At 45.2% G+C, this 24422-nt stretch overlaps 1 protein-coding gene across 3 annotated transcripts in view; it reads left to right on the forward strand.

The window, feature by feature from the left end:
- The window catches only part of KCTD1 (potassium channel tetramerization domain containing 1), a 215683-nt gene that overhangs the window by 92058 nt on the left and 99203 nt on the right, over positions 1-24422 (forward strand). The window contains exon 1 of one of the 3 annotated variants that reach the window (XM_017498176.2): positions 15435-16383. The exons of 1 other annotated variant lie outside the window; for it this stretch is intronic. Coding sequence is in view for 1 of the 2 variants with exons in the window: in XM_017498162.2 (XP_017353651.1) it covers positions 16754-18559 (1806 nt within the window). In the remaining variant the exon portion in view is untranslated. Of the gene's footprint in view, positions 1-15434; positions 16384-16413; positions 18560-24422 lie in introns of those variants that run through there. One more of the 3 variants, XM_017498162.2, reaches the window with a different exon arrangement.

The raw sequence follows: 24422 nt of genomic DNA on the forward strand, positions 1-24422 counted from the left end.
TCTCATTTTATACATAATAAGTACTTTTTAAAGAAAAGTTAGTCTAACTTTTTAGAAGACCTGACTAACATCATTTTAGTCTAGGATTTAGTCAAGTATCTCTTTTCTTTTGATGCTTTGTGGTGTTTCCTGTTTGCCTGGCTTTGAATACATATTGCAGGCTGTGTTTATGACCCTTTGGAACTGTTTTTTTGTTTGTTTGTTTGTTTTGAGATGGAGTTTGGCTCTTGTTGTCCAGGCTGGAGTGCAATGGCACGAACTTGGATCACTGCAACCTCTGCCTCCCAGGTTCAAGCGATTCTTCTGCCTTGACCTCTTGAGTAGCTGGGATTACAGGCATGCACCACCATGCCTGAATAATTTTGCATTTTTAGTAGAGATGGGATTTCACCATGTTTGTCAGGCTGGACTCCAACTCTTGACCTCAGGTGATCTGCCCACCTCAGCCTCCCAAAGTGCTAGGATTACAGGCATGAGCCTCTGTGCCTGACCTGAAACTGTTCTTACACACACACACACACACACACACACACACACACACACACACAGTAGCCTTGCTGGGAAGACATTATTATAATAAAATAATATAGAAGTATTACCATAGGACAAAGGTCAGAGATGGCTTTCTAGAAGCCTCAAAGACATGCGTGAGCTGGGTCCTAACAGATAACTAGGACTGTATCAAGTGTGTAAGAGGGAAGGGCATCCTAGGCAGAGGGGAGCTGTCTGGAGAAAGGCCTGGGACATGGATGGGCACTGAGGTTCCAGATACAAAGCACGCTGCAGTGAGGGTAGATCCCAGGCTGGGGTTATGGATTGAGTTAATCAGAATGAGACTGGAAAAGTGACTTGCTCAAGGTTACACACCCAGAAAGTAGCACTGCCTGACTTCAGTGAGGCTATCTGGCTCCAAGCCCATGCCCTGTCTGAGTTAGCACTCCAGTCCTTCTCCCTGTGCGAAAAATGAATGGATACAAGGAGCTCACAGCCTAATGGGTGATACAGGCATGTACATTCACAATTACAATACATGCAAGAAACATTTGTTGACTACCTTCTATGTGCCAGTAACTATGCTAGGCAATGTGAATGCAAATAATAACAATAATAATAAATAAGCACCTCTCCTTGAATGAAGCCTAAGGAGTCTGGTTAAGAAGAAAAATAGGAATTATAGTACATGGAACTTCTAAAACATGGGTCTGTCCAAAGTCCTGGGAAACCAAAGGAGAGATCTGCCATACGGAGCCAGAGAAGGTGCCTCAGAGGACTTGAGCTAAGACTGGAAGACTCACAATTCAGTGGCTGAGGTGACCAAGACAGGATCATGGTGATTGCTAATATGAATGAGCGCTTAACAGGCACTCTTCTAAGCTCTTGATCAATATTAACTCATTCATCCTCACAGCAGTCCCCTATTCTACAAACAATAAGGTGAGCGTTTTGCCCAAGGTCACATAACACACAAGTGGCAGTGCCAGAATTGGAATCCAAGTTGTTTGGTGCCAGTGCCCATACACTTACCACTATGCTGCACTCTCTTGCTATAGAGAAAGGGAAGCCCAGGACTGCTGAAGTCAGGGAGTGCTTCCAAGAGAAAGTAACATGTGAAACCATTCCCAAAAGATCACTGGGAGTTAAGTTGTGGAGCCAGGAGATGAAGAGTATGGCCAAGGGCACAAGCGCCAAGGTAGGATGAGAGACAAGTGTTTGCAAGGAAGAGCTGGCGGGCGAGGCTGGTTTCGGAGAGTGGTGGACCCCCGTAAAGGACTAGGCAGGGAATATGTTATAGTTTGGTTTGTTGGTTTTTAAGGAAAAGAAACTTACATCAATAGTCTAAGTTAAAGGATACAGAGGACCAAGGACCAGAGACTAAACTCAGCCTGGACATGTTTGCAGGCTGCTCACACTCCCGTGGGTGGTGCTGCCTCCAGTCTCACCTTCTACTCTGTCTGCTGCATCACTAAACAGCAGAAGTGGCTTGAATTAGTGTGATGCCATTGGAACCGAAGAGCACGAACCGAATGGGGCGGATTTTACATAAAGGAGAGGGAGCAAGGAAGGGGACTACAGAGTTCCTAGCTTGGGTGCATTGCAGAGACGGGAAATAAAGCAGGAGGAGCAGATTTGGAGAGTGTCATGGACTAAACTGTGTTCCTCCCAAATTCACATGCTGAAGCTCTAACCCGGCAGTGTGACTCTATTTGGAAATAGGGTTGTTAAAGGGGTGATTAAGGTTAAATAAGGGCATAAGGGTGAGCCCTAATCTGGTAGAACTGATGTGATCCTAAGAAGAGAGAGATACTAGAGAGCACTCTCTCTCCAGGCTCTTACACAGAGAAGAGGTCATCTACAACCAGGAAAAGAAGCCTCACCAGGAAACAATCCTGCTGACACCTTAATCATGGATTTCCAACCTCCAGAACTGTGAGAAAATTAATTTCTGTTGTTTAAGCCCCCCAGTCTATAGTATTTTGTTAATGGTAGCCCACGCATATTAATACAAAGGAAAAGACTATTAATCAGCCTTTGGATGAAGACATAATAGATGGATTTAAAAACAAATCTTGAGGCCAGGTGTGATGGTGCATGCCTGTAATTCCAGCACCTTTGGAGGTTGAAGCAGGAGTATCACTTAAGCCCAGGAGTTCAAGACCAGCCTGGGCAACATAGGGAGACTACCCTGCCTCCCCACCACCCCCAGTCTTCACATACAAAAAAATTAAAACTTACTGAGCATGGTGACGTGTGCCTGTAGTCCCAGCTGCTTGGAAGGCTGAGATGGGAAAGTTGCTTCAGTCTGGGAGGTCAAGGTTACAGTGAACTGAGATGGCACCACTGGAGTCTAGCCTGGGTAGCCCTATCTCAAAAACAATTCAGTGGAGTCTAAGAAGGAGTGAGAAGGAGGATCGGTTATTGTCCAGGTTTCAATTATGGATACAGGGTGGCTTATAGTACCTTTCTCTGAGTCTGAGATTTGGGAGTTGCACCTGGTCAGAGGGCAAAGGCATAGTTAAGATTTCTTGGTTGTAAGCAAAAGAAATTTAAGACAGGGATGATTAACTGTAGGGATGTGGTGGGATGAAAAAGGGAAGTGGAACCTCATTCAAACCCAACATCAGCATTCTAGGAGAGTGAGACTCCTTGGAGGCCAGACAGTGGGTCTGGATACGGAACAGCCCCAGGCCCTCAGCAGGTACTCACACCAGTATGAGACTAGGCTGCTTCTATGGCCGTGTCCCCTTTCTTCTAACTACTGGCTACTCTGATCCTGATTCCTAGAAAAAGAGAGACTGTTTGGTTCAGGAGTTTCAATCCAGCCTTCTAGTTAGCCCAGAGATTGGCTGCCCAGGGACCCATCGTTGGGCATATCCATTATAGTTGCTGGTTATGTGATAGACCACTTGGCTTGACAGATCTGTCCCTTCATCAGTGGCTGTGAGCAAGGCAGTGTCCTTAGAAAAGTCTGAGGTGTGGCAGGCACTGTAACGGAAACACCTAGAACAGAGGGTGGGGGTGGTAAGAAGATCATTGTTTTGGTTTTAGGCTACCGGGTTTGGAGGTCCTGCTTGACATGCAGAGAGACCCAGAACATATATCTACAATAGGCATCTGGAGGCATGGGCCACTCAACAGAGCAATGAAGGCCATGGGGAGAGAGTTCAGAGGTGACAGCACATGGACCCACTTCCTATTAAATAAGCAATAATGGGACACATACTCATGGTGCAAAATTCAGACAATACCAAAGTATGGAGTATAAGAAGTTAAAGTCCCGGGCTGGGCGTGGTGGCTCATGCCTGTAATCCTAGCACTTTGGGAGGCCGAGGTGGGTGGATCACGAGGTCAGGAGATCAAGACCATCCTGGCTAACATGGTGAAACCCCATCTCTACTAAAAGTACAAAAAATTAGCCGGGCATGATGGTGCATTCCTGTAATTCAAGATACTCAGGAGGCTGAGGCAGAAGAATCGCTTGAACCCGGGAGGCGAAGGTTGCAGTGAGCCAAGATCTCTGGGTGACAGAGCAAGACTCTGTCTCAAAAAAAAAAAAAGTTAAAGTCCTTCAGTGTCACTCTATTCTCCCAAAGTCACCACTGTAAATGATTTTATGTGTTTTCTTTTTTCTCCACTGCAGTTACGTTTGTTAAATATGTATATATCATTTTAGGTCAGGGTTTTTTGTTTTTTTTCAGCAAGTGGGCTTCTACTTTTCATTAATGTTCTTTACTTGCTTGATAAAATGTTTTGGAGACCATTGCACTCAGCACCTACAAACATACATTATTCTTTCTATCTATAAATAGTGTTCTGTGGAATAGATGAGACATAATTTATTTATTCACCATCTGCCTCTGAAGGGAGGTTGTATCCAATGCTTCTTTATTACAAATAATGCTTCAAGAGCACCCTTGTACATATATCTTTGTGTGCAGCCCATTTCTAGAAATGAATTACTGGGTTGAAAGGGATGTGCATTTTACCACTGATAGCTATGCCAAAATGTCCTCTAAAAAGACTGTACCATTTGCCCTTCTAGCAACAATAGAGGATGCGTATGATTATTGCTCTACACCCACGTGGATGTTTCTTAAACTATTTTGTGTCACAGACTCCTTTAAGATTCTGTTGAAAGCCATGGATTTAATTCTAGAAAAATATACAGATGTACACCTACAGAACATTTTGAATATAATTTCTGCAGGTTCGCAGACAACCAGAACACACTGTTTCCCACCCCCTGCCAGACCTGATATTGAGGACCCCTGAATAGACATGTGTGAATGGGTGTCAGTCTAAGGGCAGTGGGTCCCAATCTTAGTTGCACATTACAATAGGCTGCAGGACTTTGAAAAGTTCCCCATGCCCAGGCCACTTCCCAGACCTATTCGATGTGGTTCTTTTGGAAAATGATCTGGGTATCAGTATTTTTTGCAAGTTCTCCAGGTGATATTAACATGCAGCCAATGGCAAGAACCACTGCAGTCTAGGAGAGGCCTGATGAAGGATTAAAGAGAAGTAATTTAATAACAGAATACCAAAGCATATACAAGGAACTTTGCGGGGAGGGCTCACAGTGGCTGCAGTAGCTTTTATTTTAACAAATCTGGGGTGGGATCTGGCATGGATACATATTTTTTGTTGTGAGAATGTCATACACAAAAGTAGAGAGAATGAACACCCATGTGACCTACCTTAAACACTTAAAAAAAGGTTGCCACATTTTATCTGTTTTTTTTTTTTTTTTTTTTTTTTTTTTCTGGTGGGGGGAAGGTGGCAAGGGCTAACATTTGTTTCTTAAATTATTCTGCAGTGTTTAAATTTTTAAAAGCTCCCCTGTAATTCTAAGTTATAGCCAATGTTGAGAATCACGTGCAATGTGAAGCCTCCCAAAGAGAAGGAACCCCAAGGAGCGAGAGTAGAAGGAAGAAATCCAAAGGCAGCCCTGAGAGCTTGCAACCAAAGGGAGAGTGCTCCAGTGAAGGGCGCTGGCAAAAGGGCATGGCCATCGCATCCTGCAGCAGAAGGTCACTGTTTCGGCCTTCCTAGAGACATAGGATTCGGAGCTGGGCCTTAAAGAATCAAAACAATTTAGATCAGTGGAAGAGAGAGGAGGAATTTCCCCATTGGAAAGGAAGTTGATATTTTAGGGTTGAGCCCACTCTGCTTCAGGCCATTTAAAAGCCCTCCTCCCTTTATGGGAGCCACAAAAAAGATTCTGACCCCCCAGCCCACCTGAATGGACCCAGAGAGGCTCACCAGGCTCCACACTCGTGATCCCTAGCCCCTCCATTCCTCCTTTGCCATGCTGACTCTTCCCTCTGGGGATGTGTATCTGCCTCTTCTAGGCCAGTGGTTCTTACAGTGGGGTCCGGGAACCAGCAGCATCATCATCACCTGAAAGCATGCACATCCTCAGCTTCAACCCAGACTGGCCTAATCAGACACTCTGGGGGTGAACCCAGCACTCCTTTTCTTCTCTCTTCTCTTCTTTTCTTTCTTGTGGGTACATAGTAGGTGTGTGTATTTTGGGGGTACATGAGATATTCTGGTAAGGCATGCAATGCATAATAATCGTATCATGGAAAATTGGGTATCCATCCCCTCAAGCATTTATCCTTTGTATTACAAACAATCCAATTATACTCTTTTAGTTATTTTAAAATGTACAGTTAAGTTATTATTAACTATAGTCCCCCTGTTGTGCTATCAAATAGCAGGTCTTATTCATTCTAATTTTTTTCTACCCATTAATCCTCCCACCACTCCCCCAACCACCCCACTACCCTTCCCAGCCTCTGGTGACCATTCTTCTATTCTCTGTCTCCGTGAGAACATGGGATATTTACCTTTCTGTGCTTGGCTTCTTTCACTTAACATAATGCCCTCCAGTTCCATCCATGTTGTTGCAAATGACAGGATCTCATTCTTTTCTATGGCTAAATAGTACTCCATTGTGTAAATACACCACATTTTCTTGATCCATTTATCTGTTGATGGACACAGGTTGCTTCCAAATCTTGGCTATTGTCAACAGTGCTGCAACAAACTTGGGAGTACAGATATGTCTTCTGTATACTGATTTCCTATCTTTTGGGTATATACCCAGCAGTGGGATGGCTGGATTGTATGGAAGCTCTATTTTTAGTTTTTTGAGGAACCTCCAAACTAGTCTCCATGGTGGTTGTACTAATTTACATTCCCACCAACAGCGTACAAGTGTTCCCTTTCCTCCACATTCTTGCCAGCATTTGTTAATGCCTGTCTTTTGGATGTAAGCCATTTTAACTGGGGTGAGATGGTATCTCATTGTAGTTTTGGTTTGCATTTCTCTGATGATCAATGATGTTGAACACATTTTCATGTGCCTGTTTGCCATTTGTATGTCTTCTTTTGAGAAATGTAGGCACTGTGCTTCAAAAGCCTTCTGGGTGATTTGGAAACACACTCAAGTTCCACAGTCACTGTCCTGGGGACTCCCAGCCAAATGTCTTCCCGGCATCTGAGCTCTCCAGAACTCTCTGCAGTCTTCCCCAACAGAGAGCTGGACTCATATTAGGGAGATGAATCACAGAATGTCAAGAAATTAGACAGTGGCAAGACTATTGGAAGTTTGGACTTGAAACTGAAGTAAGAAAGGAGCCATGATGATGCTTTGACCAGGGGAGGATATGTATTAAAGTGATGTTGGAGACCAGGTAGCAGCAGAGCTTCAGGAATGCAGGCTTGACTACAATCTCTGCTGAAATGGTAGGCAAAATTGGGGTGTGTGTGTGTGTGTGTGTGTGTGCATCTTCTGAAGAGGTTTCACAACTTGCATTCAATTTTTAAGTGAATTTGTAGCCCCAGAATGATTACTAGAGAGGAAATTATTTTATTGCTTAATATATGAACTTTGAGGCAGTGTTTCTGGAAGTGTGTTCACATTAATATTAGAATTGTTTGAGCTGTGTGTTACAAATATACACTCACTGGGCCATACCCAAGAGCTACTAAATCAGAATCTCTGAAGTTGGCACCCATGAATCTGCATATTTTAAGCAAGTTCTCCAGGTAATTCAGCTTATTCGGATGCCCTCTAAAGTTAATATATCTCTGTTTCTGGCTCTAAATCTAAAAACTAACAATTCTAGGAAAGCAAAGTTAGTAGTGAATTTAGAAAGCATGTGGATCACTAAAGCATGGTGCTAAAGTCTAAAAAGCACTTACAATATCCAAAGTGTCACAGAACTGGGGACAGTAACCACAGCAAACACTTTCCTGGGCATTTCAGTGATCATTGATTTAAAAGCTGTATTATGTATGTATCACTATGTGAATGGCAAAAAAAGACCTGGAGTGGAATTCATCTTCAAACCCTGACAGTTCAACTAACTTCCCAGAGTTGGATAAGGGATAAGTTTATGTGTTTTCTACACCAGATTGCACTAAGATAACCATGAGAAAGACAGAAGAAACACTACTGACAGAAGAAACACTATTGACCATTTTAGACTTATTGAAAATTTGCCCCTCCTTGGAGTCAGGGAGTTCCTGGAGAGAATCTTCTTTCCTTCCTGCCTCTTAGCAGGTGCTTGGCAGAGTTTGCCAAAAATCCACTGATTACATATTTTGAATTACAGACTTTCAAATACTGTATGTAGTACTTAAATGGTAAATGGCATGTGATTGAATTCATGGAAATATACCCAGATGTCTTTGGGTGGTTGTCTCTGGGAATTGGAAAAAGAAATGAAAGGTCCTGGTCTGGTGAGTTGTTCAGAAAATGTGTGTAACCTAGAGTCTGGCCTCACTAGCTCTGTGAGATTGGGCAAGTTATTGAAGCTTTCTGGGCTTCTATGCATGTGAAATAGGAATAGGAACAACCCTCACATAGAAGAAGGAATTGAGAGTGTTAATGTAAAAGCCTAGGCCCACAGCAAGCATTCATTAAACCTTAGCAAGAAAGAAACATGATGCATATATGTTTCCAGATTTCTGGACTTCTCAAATCTTTGCCAGTGAATACACTGCTTTCATATCAGAAAAGAATGATAAACCACATTTTTGTTTTGTGCTTTTTAGTTTAAGGGAATGGGCTATAGAGAAAGACTATAAAACAAGCAGATGCAATCAATGTCAGGGGAGTTTGTTTCATTGGAAGTAACGACACCATGTGACCCCTGGAGTATCCTAATCCAGGAACAGGCTGTGGGAAGACTAAACATGAAGAATGGTGAGTCTTCCCCTGGGAGCAATCATGCCCTGGCTCTGCAAACTTAGGTCACAAAATCGAGCGACCAGGTCACAATGTTTCCTGCTTCTCTGCCCCTCTCCAAGGCAGTCTCCTTCCATCAGGTGCAAAGCCTGAATCTCCAGCATCAAATTAAAGAAATAGAACAAACCCATCCCAGGGCTTCTTTAAATATTCAGATAAACCCATGTGCCCCTGTCAGTTAAATTAAGCTTTCCTAAGAAAAAGTAAGTCAATTAGTTCAAAATGTGGGTTAGTGCTTCTGGGTATTTAAAAGGGGATTTTTTTTTCTTTTTTAGTTCATTTAGAAACACAGCCACGGGGCAGGTACAGAGGCACTCCTCCGCACATCCTGTGAATTGCCCCAATACACCCAGATACCAATTTCTGATATCTAGAGCTTCAAAATTTGGTCCTTAAACTTTCTCAATGTCATGAAGATACTGAAATACAAGCTTTAAGATTTATCTTGTTTTGCCCTTTGAGTACATATCATTTATCTTCACTATCATTATCAATATTCATCAAATGGTAACTGATACTGAGAAGATATGATTTTACCCTAACTGGACTTCTTTCTTCCTCCATTCAACAAATACTTATTCTCTAAACTTCTGTGAACAAAGAGAGGTCTCTAAGACATTCTGAAATGTAGTTCTAGAGCATATTTTGTGACATATACCACAAAATTCATTTGTCCAAGTGGCCTAGATGCAATAAACCAAACTTTACCAAAATACAAATAAAACAGGATATTTCCTAAGAAGATGAACTTCTAGAATCAATTTGTGGGTCAAAGAATATAGACATTTTCATGGCTTTTGAAGAGGTTGTCTAATAACTGCATTCTTAAAAGGCTACTTTATTTACTTATTTATTTAAATTTTTGAGATGGAGTTTCACTCTTGTTGCCCAGGCTGGAGTGCAGTGGTGCAATCTCAGCTCACTGCAAACTTCACTCTCTGGGTTCAAGCTATTCTCCTGTAACAGGCTATTTTAATTGATATTGACAGTAGAAGAAGATGAGGGTAACATTTTCATACCAATATTTGGGTAGAAAGTGTTTAAGTTTTTGTTATTTGTTTTGCTTTTACTAATTTAATAGGCTACTTTATTTAAAATAACAGCAAATCATTTCAGGAATACTTTAGATTGTGAGACCATTGTAAGCAGTTCTTCCATTATTTAAAAAATACATATTTGCTACATGATATATTATCACATACCTTTATCTCCTTTTCTACCATAATTAGTATTCCAATTACATTGAAATAAACTTTTATTTAATAACAGGACCAATGTCCACTTTTAATACTTTTTACAGGTATACAACTAGAAGATAGAGAAAGACATGACTATCATTCTTAATTTTAGGTTTCATTTAATTTTAACAACCTTTACATTTGACTTCTTTATTAACCAAGTGAAGTTTCATGATCAGAATATTATAACAATGAGAAATGGTACACTTGTAGGCTCCACAAAAAACCAATTTACTTATGGAAAACTACATTCCTCTCGTACATTATTTGTTTTACAAATAGCCTAGGAAACAAGTAAGTGATTATTGGGTGGAAAGACCCAGAATTGTTACCAGGTGGCAATTAAGAACTAAATATTCTATTCCTGTCAGTTACTGCATTAAGTTTACTCTGACCTGTTTTTTGACAAAGCGTTGAAGAAAAAAATAGGGAATACCCTCTTTGCCCCAGGAGATTTAGAATAGCCCAGGATTTCAATAGAAAGCACCTCTTTCTAGTCTGGTTGAATCTGTGGGCGTTCTTTTTGTCTCTAAATTCTTCACTGCCATTTCTTCTAAGACACGGATGAGTCCCTACTTCCAATAGCCAAGAAAAAGTGTACCAGTGTTTAGGTGGCCAATTGACAAAGGTGACACTGTCTGTCAGTCCATTTATATGTTGTGTCACAGTCCATGGCCTTGGCAAAATACTAGTCTGCCTTTCCAAGTTTCCCAAATCCAATTACACATGCATTTTTTAATGGTAGGGAATGGTTTCCTCGAAGATTCTTTCTTTCTCTCTTTTCTTTCTTTCTTTCCTTCCTTCTCTTTCTTTCTGAATTGTTCTCTTGATGATTCATTCATTCTTTCCTTCCTTCTTTTTCTTTCTGAAATGTTCCCCTGAAGATTCTTTCCTTCCTCTTTCATTCTTCCTTTTCTTCGCTTTCTTCCATTTCTTTTCTTTTCTCTTCTTTTTTCTTTTCTTTTATTTCTCTCTGTCTTTCTCTCTTCATTCTTTGGTTTCTAGAGGCCCAATATGGTCAAGTAGCTCAAGCATGGCCTGTGAAACTAGACTTGCCTGCCCTGATCAGGTCTGGGATACCCTGGGCAAATGTCTTAACTTTTTTTTTTTTTAACCCTCTCTGGCCTTAGTTTTTTTTTTTGTTTGTTTGTTTGTTTGTTATCGAGGAACAACAGAGCCTTAATAAATAAGAAGTAATGGTTGGGCCGGGCGCGGTGGCTCAAGCCTGTAATCCCAGCACTTTGGGAGGCCGAGGCGGGTGGATCACGAGGTCAAGAGATCGAGACCATCCTGGTAAACATGGTGAAACCCTGTCTCTACTAAAAATACAAAAAATTAGCTGGGCATGGTGGCGCGTGCCTATAATCCCAGCTACTCAGGAGGCAGGAGAATTGCCTGAACCCAGGAGGCGGAGGTTGCGGTGAGCCGAGATCGCGCCATTGCACTCCAGCAAAAAAAGAAAAAATCCGTCTCAAAAAAAAAAAAAAAAAAAAAAAGAAGTAATGGTTGAATGTGTATAAATGTTCCAGACAATGTATTAAGTGCTTTGTGCATATCAACTTATTTAATTCTCAAAACAATCCCAAGAGGTAGGGACTGTTATCATTATCACCCAGATTAATGGCAGGACTGAGCCATAGAAAAGGGTGGCTGGTGAGGCAAAGCCAGGTAGACTGGCTTCAGAGAGAGCTTTTCACCACTCTGGTATATAACCTTTTGTTGAAGTTAGCTTTCTCCCCTCATGTAAATGTGTGTATATTTGTTGACTATCTATCATGTGCCAGTCAGCCTGCTAAAATATACCAAAAAACTGAATTGGAAATAAACTGGAAATTCAGGAATAAATAAGACATTTCTGCTGTTGTGGAGTTATTTTTCTTTTCTTCCACTTTGTCGACTTAGATTACATGGCTTCAATTTTCATCTGAGTTCAAAAAACATTACTCAAGATGATCTTCAGCTGAATTCAACAGAATTAATAACAAAACTCTGTGACAGGGGTGGTGGCTCACTTGAGTCCAGGAGCTCAAGACCAGCTTGGGCAACATGGGGAAACCTCATCTCTACAAAAAATACAAAAATTAGGAAGGCTTGGTGGAGTGAGCCTGTAGTCCTAACTACTTGGGAAGATGAGATGGGAGGATCACTTGAGCCTAGGGGGTTGAGGCTGCAGTGAGCCATAATCATGTCACTGCACTCCAGCCTGGGTGAAAGAGTGAGACCCTGCCTCAAAAAAAAAAAAAAAAAAAAAAAAAAAAAAAAAAAGGAAAACTCTAAAACCAAGATATGCCAAAATAGTTTCAATGTGAATTTCTGAATTCATATTTAGCTTTGAAAGCCCTTTATGAATCTTAGTAATTACATCAAGAGAGTATGGCTTTCTCTTTTGATTTGTGTCTTTAAAGTGATGAACTAAATGCTTTTTCCGGCTTCTGCTCTCAAGAGCCCACAGAATTTCTCAAATTTAACAATTTTAATCCTCCCCAGCCCACCTCTCTTAATAGAGACACTGCCATTCCCCAGATCTGCCTTCAGAAGGGCCAACATTAACTCTGCTGAGAGAAAAGGTCCCTCACCCTACTTCTGCAATAACTTTCTAAAGTATGTTCCACTAAAAAGGGAATAATAAGGAAATATTCATCTAAAGCAGCCATTAAATTCATTTTAACTTGCAAACAATAATGTTGCCTTATAGTTACTATTTGTCCTCATTTTTAATATAGAGCTTCAGATTCATGTTGTTTTTAATTTTTCACAAAAACTTCCCTGCTAAATGTAGGATTTAACCAAACACAGATTCCCTTCATTCATTCATTATAAATGACGAGTGCTCACCATGTCCCCAGGCACCAGACTGAAATCACAAGGGTGTGCCTTGCTTTAGTAGAGAGGAAACAGGCAGATAAAAAGCAACTATATCAAGTATATTAACAGATGATACTCAGAAGACTAGAAGCGAAAAGCAGGAAGAGCTGAATAAGTTTCTGTATAGTATAACCTTTCATAAAATGTGGGCCTGAAATAGAAGTAGTTGGGTTATGAATCGAGGGGGAAACATTTGGAGTTTTTCATCCCAAAATAACCATGTCACTATTTTCAAGTATTCAGAGAAGTGGAAAAGCACAAATATACAAAGAGACACCCACACCCTGCAAAAGGTGGAGAATCTTGTTAAAGTTGTAAACATCTAACCATAGTTTACAGAGTTCTGACAGTTAAATAATTGCAATAAATGTTCCCTGTAGTACTGGGATTATAAAGAAGTCATGTATCCTGCACAAGAAAAGCATCCTTTCAAAGGGGTGACCGGGCAACTTTGGTTGTCAAGGTGGTATGCTGAATGGATTTGATGATATGGAGAGGTCAAGTAGAGGAATCGGATGCTGGCTGTTAGAACGACAACCAATATTGCCTCTACAGAAATAAGAAGAAAGCTTTTTTGATTCTTTCAATTTGGAATCGAGTGTATGGAACCACAGGATGTTTTTAAGGGATCATTTATTAAACTTGGAATTGAACTACTTTATGAACTCCACTGTAATTTTGTGTTATTGGGTTTTAAAAATTAAGCAATTTTCTTTTCTTTCTTTTTTTTTTTTTTGCAAGGGGAAGCAAGGTATATATCTGTTTTTCTGGGTGTTCTTCCCAGTAACTCCTATAGATAATAGCCCAAAGAGGTCTTTTCCAGTATTTAATGAAGTATCCTACGGGCAAATCATCTTGGTAGCTCTTCCGGAGCTGGTGCAACGAAGCAGATCCACAGTCATCCGATAATCAGGCCAAGGCATACTTTCCAAGGTGCGTTCTTCGTATCAAATTTAAGCTCGGGTCTTGCCCGTTGTTTGCAAACTGTCCAAGCAGCACCCGAAACTGCTGCTTTTCCAAGTCCGTATAAAAGTTATTTGTGCTTGAGGTTTTTTTCGGTTCTGCTATTCCTCATCTCCTTCTTCTGGCTTTTGCCAGTAGAGACCTGCCCTGGGGGGTATTTTGTCCTGGGAGCACAAAACTATTTTCTTTTCTGGAAATAAGTTGACGTCAACAGGGAGCTGTTTTGGGTTGCTTTGTTTCCCGGAGCGTCCTACCCAGCACACCGCCTCCGGCAAACTGCGAGCAATTCAAAGCAGCTCGCCCAGTAGGGAGGGGAGTTGGTGGGAAGGGGGTGGACCCCGCCGCCGGCCGAGGTGGGGAGACCTGGGGAGCGGCTCTGCTCCCAGGTTGGAGCGTGGGCCTGGGCCCCTGGCCGAGCCGGGAGCGCAGCCCCAAGCCAGCGCGACCCCCAGGTCCCTGCGCTTAGGGCGAGGGCCGTGGGGTAACAGCCCTGGGTAGGTAGCTTGCCCGGCGCCCACCTGAGTTCTCCGCACCGCGGCTCGAAAATCTGGGAGCATCCCAGGACAAAGGGCCAGCCCTATGGAGGTAGCCGTGTGTGACTAGTGTGTGCCAGCTAGTCTGTGCGGGTCCGAGTGTGCAATTAACTTAGCTGCCCACTGCAGCCTCGGAGAAACGAACACGCCTTTCTGCACGTGTCCAGGGCGGGTGGGAAGGGTAGCGCATTGTGAACAAAGCCGGCCACCTCTCCAGCCGCACCTCGGGGAAGATTCCCGGACGGTTCTCGGCGGAGAGCAGGGTGGATGAGAGAGACGAGAGACGAGAGAGAGAGAGAGAGAGAGAGAGAGAGAGAGAGACACACACAGTTAGTGTGTGTGTGTGTGTGTGTGCGCGCGCGCGCGTTTCGCCGTGGAGCCGGAGGCGGCCCGCGAGGCAGGGACTTGCTCTAACTTGTTTCACACCTGGCGCGGTTTCCCCAACGCTCAGGTAGCGTCCAGGGCCAGGGAGGCACACGGAGGACCAGCAGCGATAGCTGCAGAAAAAGACATCGTCAACTCCCACTCAGAAGCCCACGCGACCCTGAGACCTGGTCTTTCATTCTTTTTTCCTTAAAAAAAAATTACAGATTGATGGATGGGTTTCAATTGATGCGTAAAATGATAAACCCCTTGAGAGCAAAGCAAGAGGCCCGGGGAAGCGGGGAACAGGCAGTTGACATAACTCTCACAGCCTAATTGTGAGAATTCGGACTTGGAGGCAAATTCGAGGACGCACCCGAGGAGCGGGCGAGGCCGCCTCTCAGGAGAACCGCTTGACACCTTCGCGCGCTGCTGGGGACCTGACTCCCTCGGGTCCCCTCACCCCAGGGACTCGCAGCTGGCCGGCGCGCCAGGGGACACGCGGGCTGCGGGAGGAGGTGAAAGTTAGGATGCAGCGCGAGCTCCGAAGGTGGCCTGGGCTGTGCCTCCTAAGAGAACAGCCGAGGTCCCGGACGGCTCCCGGACGCTGCCCCTGGGCCGGGAGAGCTGGAAGCAGCGACGCAAGAACGCGCCCGGAGTCTGGGCGCGCCGGGGGCGGGCGTTTGGCTGGAAGTGGGACAGTGTCTCCTATGGGAAAGCGGGACCCGGCGAGCTCTTCGGCTGCTTTTCCAGTTTCTGAGGTGCCCGCCCCCGCACGCCTGAGGCAGCGCAGCCCGGAGGGCGCACGAATGGCGGTTGGCAAACTTTGAGGGAGACTGCGCTCCGGATCCGAATTGCCGAATTGTGGCGGCGGCGGGGGCTGCGGAGACCCAAGTTCTCTTTTTCCGTCTGCCGGACAGGCCTTAGGGAGACTTTAGCTCCAGCCGGGTGGAGCGCCTCGCCGGAGGGAGTTGTGTCACTTCTCCCGGGGGCAGGGAGGGCGGCGCCCTGGGCGGGCGGGGAAGGGTCCCTGAGGCCCCTGGGGTCCCGAGCGCCTCTTCCCTTGTCTCCCCTCCCACCAGCCCCTCCCAGTCTTTTCTCCCTCGCTCCTTCCCGGGGCTGGTTGGACCGGCGCGGACTTGCCCCAGACCTACGGGGAGCGCCCCAGGTCTTTAATGACAGCTTAAATGTGGCTGTTGGAAAAGTCGAAAGGGATGAGGCTGACGTGGGGCGTGTTTCGCTCCTTTGCAAGAGTCGGAATGGGAGCTGGGAGTCGCGCGGCTGGCCCCAGGCCCCCGCGCCTCGCCGCCAGCAAGTAGGTGGGGGAGCCGTCGCCGCCGCCAGCCCCATCCCGCTCCCAAGCCTCGCCCGCTGCGCCCTGGCCGCGGGCGCCGAGAGGGTGCGGGGCCTCGCCGAGCCTCCTCCACCCTGCTCATTAACCTGCCTGCTCCGCTCCGGGCGGCCCCAGACACGGCCTTCCCGCGGCAGCACCCGCGGCCCGCCCGGCGCAGCCGCCGCCCCGATCCCCCGGCTCCGGGGGGCAATGAGGGGGCGGTGGAAGGGGCACTGCTCCTCGGGCATTACTTAGAGACGCGAGACCGTCCCGCCCTCCCGCCGGCCCTCCCTCTCTCCCGCCCGGGCCCGCGCAATTCTCCGCCAGAGGGTAAGTTGGGAGTGTTTCGCCCCCACCGACAGCTCTCCCTCCCTTTCCTTTTTTTTTTTTTTTTTTTCCCTTCAAAGTTTTCTCAGAAGTGGGAGCCGGGTGGGGGAGGAAGAAGGTCCGGTCAGCCTCCGTCCTTTACCCTATCTCTCCCCGTCTAACTTGCCCCCACCTCCCCGCCCCCCTCCCCTCCATCCCCAGCGCGCCGCTGCCCCTCCGGAGCTGCGCTCGGGAATGACAATTGGAGCGCGGCTCCTTTAAGAGCCCGGCTTTGCCTCCCGGTAGCTGAAGGTCATTAAACACAAAAGCTCTCAGCGCTGCGGTCCAATATAGCGCATGCGCCCTGCCCGAGGACTGGCAGAGAGACGGCAATATGGCGAGAATGCCTGGCAGCGGGGACTGTAACACCAGCGCGGGCGGCAGCGCCAGCGCCGCCGCCGCCGCCGCCGCCGAGAACAATGGGGAGCGGGGCGAGGGCGAGCGCGGCGCGGGGGGCCGCGGCCGCCGCCACGGCCGCCCGCACTACTGCAGCGCGGGCGAGGAGGAGGAGGAAGAGGAGGAGGAGGACGAGATCCAGGAGGTGCAGATAACGGGGGACGAGGAGGAGGAGGAGGACGGAGGTGGGGGGCTGGAGGAGGACGAGGAGGAGGAGGAGGAGATGGGGCTGGACTGGGACGAGCCCCTGGAGCCCGAGGACTCGGCCGGGGAGGAGCTGGAGCCCGAGCCGGTCCATATGATCAATATGGACCAGAGCGCCGCGCTGGAACCCGAGGCGCCGCCGCGCCTGCTAGCGCCCCGGGCCCGCGGCGGGCCGCCCGGGGACGGCGCGGAGCTGGACCCCGACGTGCTGCAGCGCCCCGAGCGGGCCCGGCTGAGCGAGAACACCCGGCTGGCCACCCGCTACGCCGTGCGCATCTTCCGGGAGTACCTGAGCGAGAAGGCGCAGAGCCCGGACTTCGAGACCATGGACAAGGGGGCGCTGTGCCGCGTGCTGCGCTCTTTCTACGCCGAGGCCCGCTCCAAGAGCGGCCAGCTCTACAGCAAGTCGTCGCTCATCAGCATCCGCAGCTCCCTCAACCGCTACCTCAACGAGCCCCCGTACTGCCGCACGCTCGACCTCACCAAGGATCCCGAGCTGCGCAGCGCCAACCTGACGCTGGCCGCGGTCATCCGCAAGCTCGAGGAGCAGGGCGCCGGGCCGGTGGTGCAGAAGCAAGCCATCACACGCGCCGACCTGCGCAAGCTGTACACCTCCAGCGTCTTCAGCACCAACACGCCCTTCGGGCTGCTCAACAAGGTCTGGTTCGAGACGTGCATGTACTTCTGTACCCGCGGCCGCGAGAACCAGCGCGAGCTGGAGGAGGACTCTTTTGGGCTGGCCATGGACGAGGACGGTCGCAAGTTCGTCTACTTCAAGTCCCTCGGGCCCTACCACAAGTCGCGCTCGTCGTCGTGGAGCAAGAAGCGCGCCGAGAGCAGCGACGAGGAGAACTTGCCCCGCATGTATGAGACGGGCACCGAGTTCTGCCCCTACGCCAGCTTTGTCAAGTACCTGTCGAAACGCAACCCTCTCTGCAAGGCGTTCTTCCAGCGGCCCCGGGACCACTGCAGCGAGGGTGATGTGACCTGGTATGAGAACAAAGCCATCGGCAAGAACTTGCTAGGTACTAGGATGCAGATGCTCTCCAAGGCGGCCAAGCTCTCTAAGACCTACACCAACCACTGCATCGGCGCCGTCTCCATCGCCACGCTCAACAGCATCGCGGGCATCGGCACCAAGCTGGGCTCGCCCGCCCCGCAGGGCTGCTACTCCGAGGCTCTGAACGGGGCGGCACGCCACCACTCCCACCACCCCCCCACCCATCCCTCCCACCACCACCGCCCCCAGCCACCCTCGCTGGGGAACACTTACATCCTCCCCAAAGACAGCCAGGTCGGGCCCGACGTGAAATCCGAGGCTGCGCCCAAGCGCGCCCTGTACGAGTCGGTGTTCGGGTCGGGGGAAATCTGCGGCCCCTCTTCCCCCAAAAGACTTTGTATCCGCCCCTCGGAGCCTGTGGATGCGGTGGTGGTGGTTTCCGTGAAACACGACCCCCTGCCTCTTCTTCCAGAAGCCAATGGGCACAGAAGCACCAATTCTCCCACAATAGTTTCACCTGCTATTGTTTCCCCCACCCAGGTAACCAAACCAAACTCTATGCATGAAATGTTTCTCTGGTACCACTTCGGGACTAACTTTTGTGCTAATGCAGCTCTGGGTAGGGGGTACGTTTTAAAAAGTAGGTAATGTACTGAATCGGATTTGGTTTCACCCTTAGAAGTTAACCCTCTTGGTGCTTTTGGGGAAACTTTACACCTAACCTTAAAAGATGTGAGAAGGGGCATGCTACCTAACAAATTACTGCTGTGCAGTAAGGCGAAAAACTTCAAAGTTCGCAGAACAAAAGGATTAGCTCACTCTTGTAGCGGCTCTTCACTGAATGCATGAGTTTTATAAAGCAAAGAGGGCGAGAACGCTGTAAACATAAAGGAAGCGATTACTTAAGACATATTTGAGTCAAGTAACCCTTAAAAGATTCTATTACATATTCGCCATAACTTTGGAAGGTAGAAAAACAGTTATAAATTATTGAAAAGAAAACGTGCCAATCCCACTAACTGTAGTTTTTTTTGTTTGTTTGTTTTGTTTTTTTTTAAGAAAAGGAGTGGAGAGCCAGGCAGTTGAGTGCCAGTTTATACTGTAACATGTAGTCGAATGTAAAGTGGCAGGTGGACTGCAATTTCCATAAACTAAAAGTCCCTTGTTAAAGTTATTATTCAGGTGGGAACGTGATATCTGCAATTCCAGTCAGGCTACAACTTGGAGTACGGGCCTGTGGTGTCCAGCACAGTGGGCACTGAAACATGGCTGTCTGCCACTAGCCCCTTGGAGCTCACCATCAAGGGGGCAGATGAGACAAAGTACATAATTAGAGTAAGAGTGCTAACTCAGCATCTGAGTCAGCTTGGACAAATCACCTCACTTCTCTGGGCTTCACTGTCCTCATCAAAGAGGGAGAAACTTTCAACCCTAACATTCTTTAATTCTAAGCAGTGTCAAATTCTGGGTCGAGACTGGGGCCTCTAGTGTTAGATGCTTCTTTCCTTATTTTCCCCAGGGTGATATTTTCATGCATATCATTAAAGTTATATTCATTTTGTGGACACTCTTCTCTAGGAGTTAGAAACCAGGGGTCTTTGGGCACTGTGCTCTATTCTGCAGGCAGGAGTAGCCACTGGAGGTTCTACAACTTTGACCTGCCTGTTTTCAAGCAGAAGTAGGAATTTTGTAATCTGAAGGTATAGTGCAGGCCCTCCAGGAACAGATGTCAGGTTCCTCTGTGCTTTTTCCAAAGTGGAAATTCCAGTTCTGGACATAGTTACCCTTTCAAACGTTTACCAGCTAATGGGCAAGCCTCAAGGCCAACTGAGAAAGGGGCTGTGAGTGGTAATATAAACACCAAAGTTTTCTAAAATACACAAGACCTATAGGCTATGTGTTTTCCGTACTTTGGGTGTGTAGTCCATTTCTGACAGGTTGCATTAAAGAGTTTTAAGAATGGAGAGGAGAATTTGGGGTTTGCTTTTTCTTTGAAAGCAAAAATAAATGTTCACATTCTTCTGATACAGAAAATCCCTTGAGATGCCCTGGTTTTAGAATAGCACCGGATTAATTAAGAGTTAAAAGCCTAAGAAAGTTTATTAAGGCATGTATGGCCTTGGGTTAACAATGAAACAGTTTGTCTACTGGCATCTGTCTGCTGGTTTCTTGACACCAGTGTAATATAGTATTGTGATGTAAAGAACCACAAAAGATTAGAGGGTTTCGTTTCATTGGTTTTGTTTTGTTCTAAGGAATGCAGTCTTTCAGCCATTATCTTTTATTTACCTGAGTAAAATAAATCAGTTCCAAAAAACTGTATACTGATGCTTTTATTATTCTTGCGTTACTGTCAGGTAACTCCTAAGTTGAATATAGATTTGAGTGTCCCTATGCGGCTTATGATTTTGTGGCTCTCAAACAAGATCTTAGCTCTAAGTTCCTGTTAGTTAAACACTACAAAAAGTTGTTCTGTTTGTACATGTTTAATAGCCAGCTTTTCACTTATGAAGTCCGAGCAATCAAAGTATTGCTCACTAGAAAGCTGATAGCAAACTTTTTCCTTCTGTATGTATTAAAATCACTGTCAGGGTTGAGGTTCAGTGCATTTCCTGGTGCATAATGCCTGGCGGAGGTTGATGGCCTGTGGCATTGCTTTGGGTCATCAACTCTTCTGGCTGGTCATTAATCCCCAGGAAATGCCCTGTGTACCTCCGGCTTCAGTCATTATTACTTAATCATAAACATAGGCTCTCTAGCCTAATACTGACTGGACTTCATCAAGTAGTGTCATACGAATTCCACCGTTGACCATAATATAGACTTCTTGATAACAGAGAGGTCACACACTGATGTTTTGATTTTCTTTTAATATTGCAAGTTTTTCAAAAGATGAAGAGCCCGCTTCTTTAAATGCATTTACTCTTTTAACTTCTTGAGGGCGTTATTAAGTATATTATTTATGGGACTGGTTGAAAAATTAATGCATTCAAGGATTACAAAGATTATGGAATTTGTGATTGCTCAAGGTTTTGGGGGGAGCGAGGAATTATGGCGATGGTTGTGATGGTCGCTTTTACTGTTACACTCTTTAAATCTCTTGAATGGTTGTTGTTAAAAGTAAAGAGTAGCTTTAGCTCCCTTGTCCCCCAAATAGCTATTGCGATCTAAGATGATCCAGTTATTGGTGCGGTTTGCAAGCTCTCAGGTGGAGATCGTGTAGTGCATTTTAAACTGCTTACCACTGTATCTTCCATCCTGTGACTATTCTCCTTGCATAAAAATAGAGCATTTTCCCTACCTCAGAGAACGGTACTTCAGCCTAGGTGGATGATAGAGATTTATAATTTTGTTCTTCATCATTCTCAGAGGAAAAAGATACTAATAGAAGTGTACATTCTGAATGTCGTAGTTTTGTCACTACAGTTTTTATAGACGTGTCTCTCTCCAGTGCCAGACAAAAGTGTGAAGAATTTGCAAGCTGTGACAAAGGTGGCTTTAGTTGCACTTGCTTGACCCTAACCTAGATTATTTCCAGAAATACTTTTAAGGAATTCTATAGAGAAGACATCTATTAGTGGAAAGATTCTGGGAGTGGGTGAGTGGTGCACATCCCCTGTTTGTGTTTTATTGTCTTCACTGTGGGCCACTGGTCCTTATAGTTTGCAGGGCGGAAACTGCAGCAGGCTGACACCGTTGGTTGTTCATTAACTTACCTTTGCGGAGAAGCCAGAGCCTGATAGCTCAGGGAATCCACCCAGGTGGAGTAGGGGCAAGGAAGAAGGAATATTTGATGTATCTACTTAATAGAAAAAGTCATGCATTTTATGTATTATTGAAATAACTGCGAAAGTTCTCTTTTGAATTTGAAGACTTGCGGGGGTGTTCTTTATTTCTTATAGACGGAATCAGATTTTTATCAACATGAAAGGAATATAGCAATTGTAACAAGACTTCTTGCCTTGGTTATTTGGAGCTATTAAGATGAGAACTGCCTTTTAAAGAGTGGGTATTTTTCTAATTTTTAATATTAGTATGTGGCTACATTCCTTTTTCTACTGCAACGTTTTCTCTCCTTTATGATAAGTTCAAGTTGATGGAGAAACTAAATGTCTTGTACATAAGTATGTAACCTTGATTCATTCAGGAAGTAGTTACTGAGCACCTACTATTTTGGCTTTTATACCAAGAATCTACAAATTAATTGTTTTCTACCTTGGAATTAGCCTCATTGGCAAGATTTTGGCTTCTTTACCTGTTTTAAACTAGATCAAAATAAAGACAGCTAAAAGGGGATGCACTCAGCCTTTTGCAGCAGTCATTATGGGAAAGAAATCTGTACCTTTATATTCTCTTTCATGCCCTCATATATTAATGTTGCAACCAGTATTCAGGAGTATTATTTTAAATTGATATAAACTCATATCTGATGTCACGTCACCCTACTCAAGCTGACCCATGAAACAGAAAAAGAAGTATTTGCTGCCAAGGGAGAAAGTGGATCCCATTCGTCTAAAACTTAAACATTTGTATCACCCTGACTTTAAAATCTGGCTCCCCAAGCAGACGTCACAGAAAGGCCACTCTCTTGTCATTACTAAGTAGATTTCAAGCAGGAAGAAGCCTTTCTTTTCTAAGGACCACTAATTATATATGAGACGAAATTCTCACCCAAGTGTGGCTGGGCCAGTCAAAGCCCTACTTCAGTTATCCAATAAAACTTAAGTTTCAAGATACCTTTTGGTGTTTTAACTGCCATTTCAAATGCAGAATCGATAGAGGAGTTCCTATGTAGTATGTGTGTTTAAAATGTTAGAACTTTTTGTATATTAGAACTTTATTTTTCTTTTTTTGAGACCAAGTCTCACTCTGGCCCAGGCTGGAGTGCGGTGACACAATCTCGGCTCACTACAACCTGCGCTTCCTAGGTTTGAGCAATTCCCCTGCCTTAGCATCCCGAGTAGCTGGGATTACAGTTGTGTGCCACCGCGCCTGACTAATTTTTGTATTTTCAGTAGAGACAAGGTTTTACCATGTTGGTCAGGATGGCCGCAAACTCCTGACCTCATGATCCACCTGCCTCGGCCTCCCAAAGAACTGGGTAGAACTCTGATTTTTAGAACTGATTTGACTTCTCTTGACTTATCTATCATTCATTGCATTGTACCAATAGTCAAGTTGCCTTTTTAAAGATTTCTTTGGGGAATTTAATAAGGGATAAGGTAATATGAATTAATTTATCCAAAAAAAGAAAAGGATATGGCTTGACCTTGATAAACTAACATGAAAGAAAACGTAGCTTTAGAATTTGAAACATTGCACAGGCACACTTTTTTAATTAACATTTTTAGTATTCTAAGATGCTAAATTCAGTTCATCCACTGTTAACTGAGTGTCTTTCTGCTTATTAAGTGCTGCAAAGAGGAGCAGGATTCAGTCCTTACCCTCGAGAGATTCGTAGAGGCTGGGCAATTAGTGGACTTGTACCCTTAAAGCTGAAATAATTCTCTGCTTGCCACATGATCATCAGAGGGGAAGCAGGTGAGCTTTTAAAGTTTAGGGCCCTGTAAAGTTCTTTTGGATTTTCAGATTTATAGTTTTTTTTTTTTTTTTGCCTACTCTTCTCTTTCAAGAGAAGTTGGGTGCTGAATGGTTTTGAGTCTTTTTATAACAGCATGAGTTTCTAGATGGCCCAGAAATAAATGATCTTTTCAGCCCTTCAAGATACCTCACTACTGCAAAGGGTATAGGTTGGGATTAAACCTGAATATGAGGTTGTGTTACCTAATACCCATGACCATAAACTGGATAACAGACCCTGCTGTGCCCACACTAGCACTGCAGGAAGCTGAACCTAATGAGGCATGCTCTGGGTTTTCGGTAATTCTCCAAATTCGTTTCAATACTTTCTTTACAACCGGACTTCTTACCTTTTAGCTTATAGTATATAGCCACTGACAGACTCTTTTCTTTCTCACTAAATAAGATCCACTTACATATGACAGCAAACTTTCATTCATGACAGACAGAGTTTTTTGTTTGTTTGTTTTTTGGCAGGGGTGGATATGATAAATTTTGCCCAAGTCTTGGGTAACAGAATTTTCAAAAATAATAGAGGTAGGAGCTATTTTGATATTGTAAGTCAAAGTGTCTGAGTTTTGCTTGGAGTTTTTAATCACATGTGCTTTTTAAGCAACTCCTGCATGTACGTAGTTCACTTTGGGTTAACTTTTCACATTTTCAATCCCAGTGAGAACTTCCTTTCTCTGAAGACCCTCTCCATCCTGAGATGTGTGATTCAGCTCCTGCTTTTTCTCCAGGCAGGGACTTTGGTTGTTTTTAATCCTATGGGCTGCAGGGCAGAAAGAAGTTGGTGCAGGCCTCTAGTGATGAGTTCATTTAT

This window comes from Cebus imitator, unplaced genomic scaffold (assembly GCF_001604975.1).
Source record: "Cebus imitator isolate Cc_AM_T3 unplaced genomic scaffold, Cebus_imitator-1.0 Scaffold12, whole genome shotgun sequence".
NCBI lineage: Eukaryota > Metazoa > Chordata > Mammalia > Primates > Cebidae > Cebus > Cebus imitator.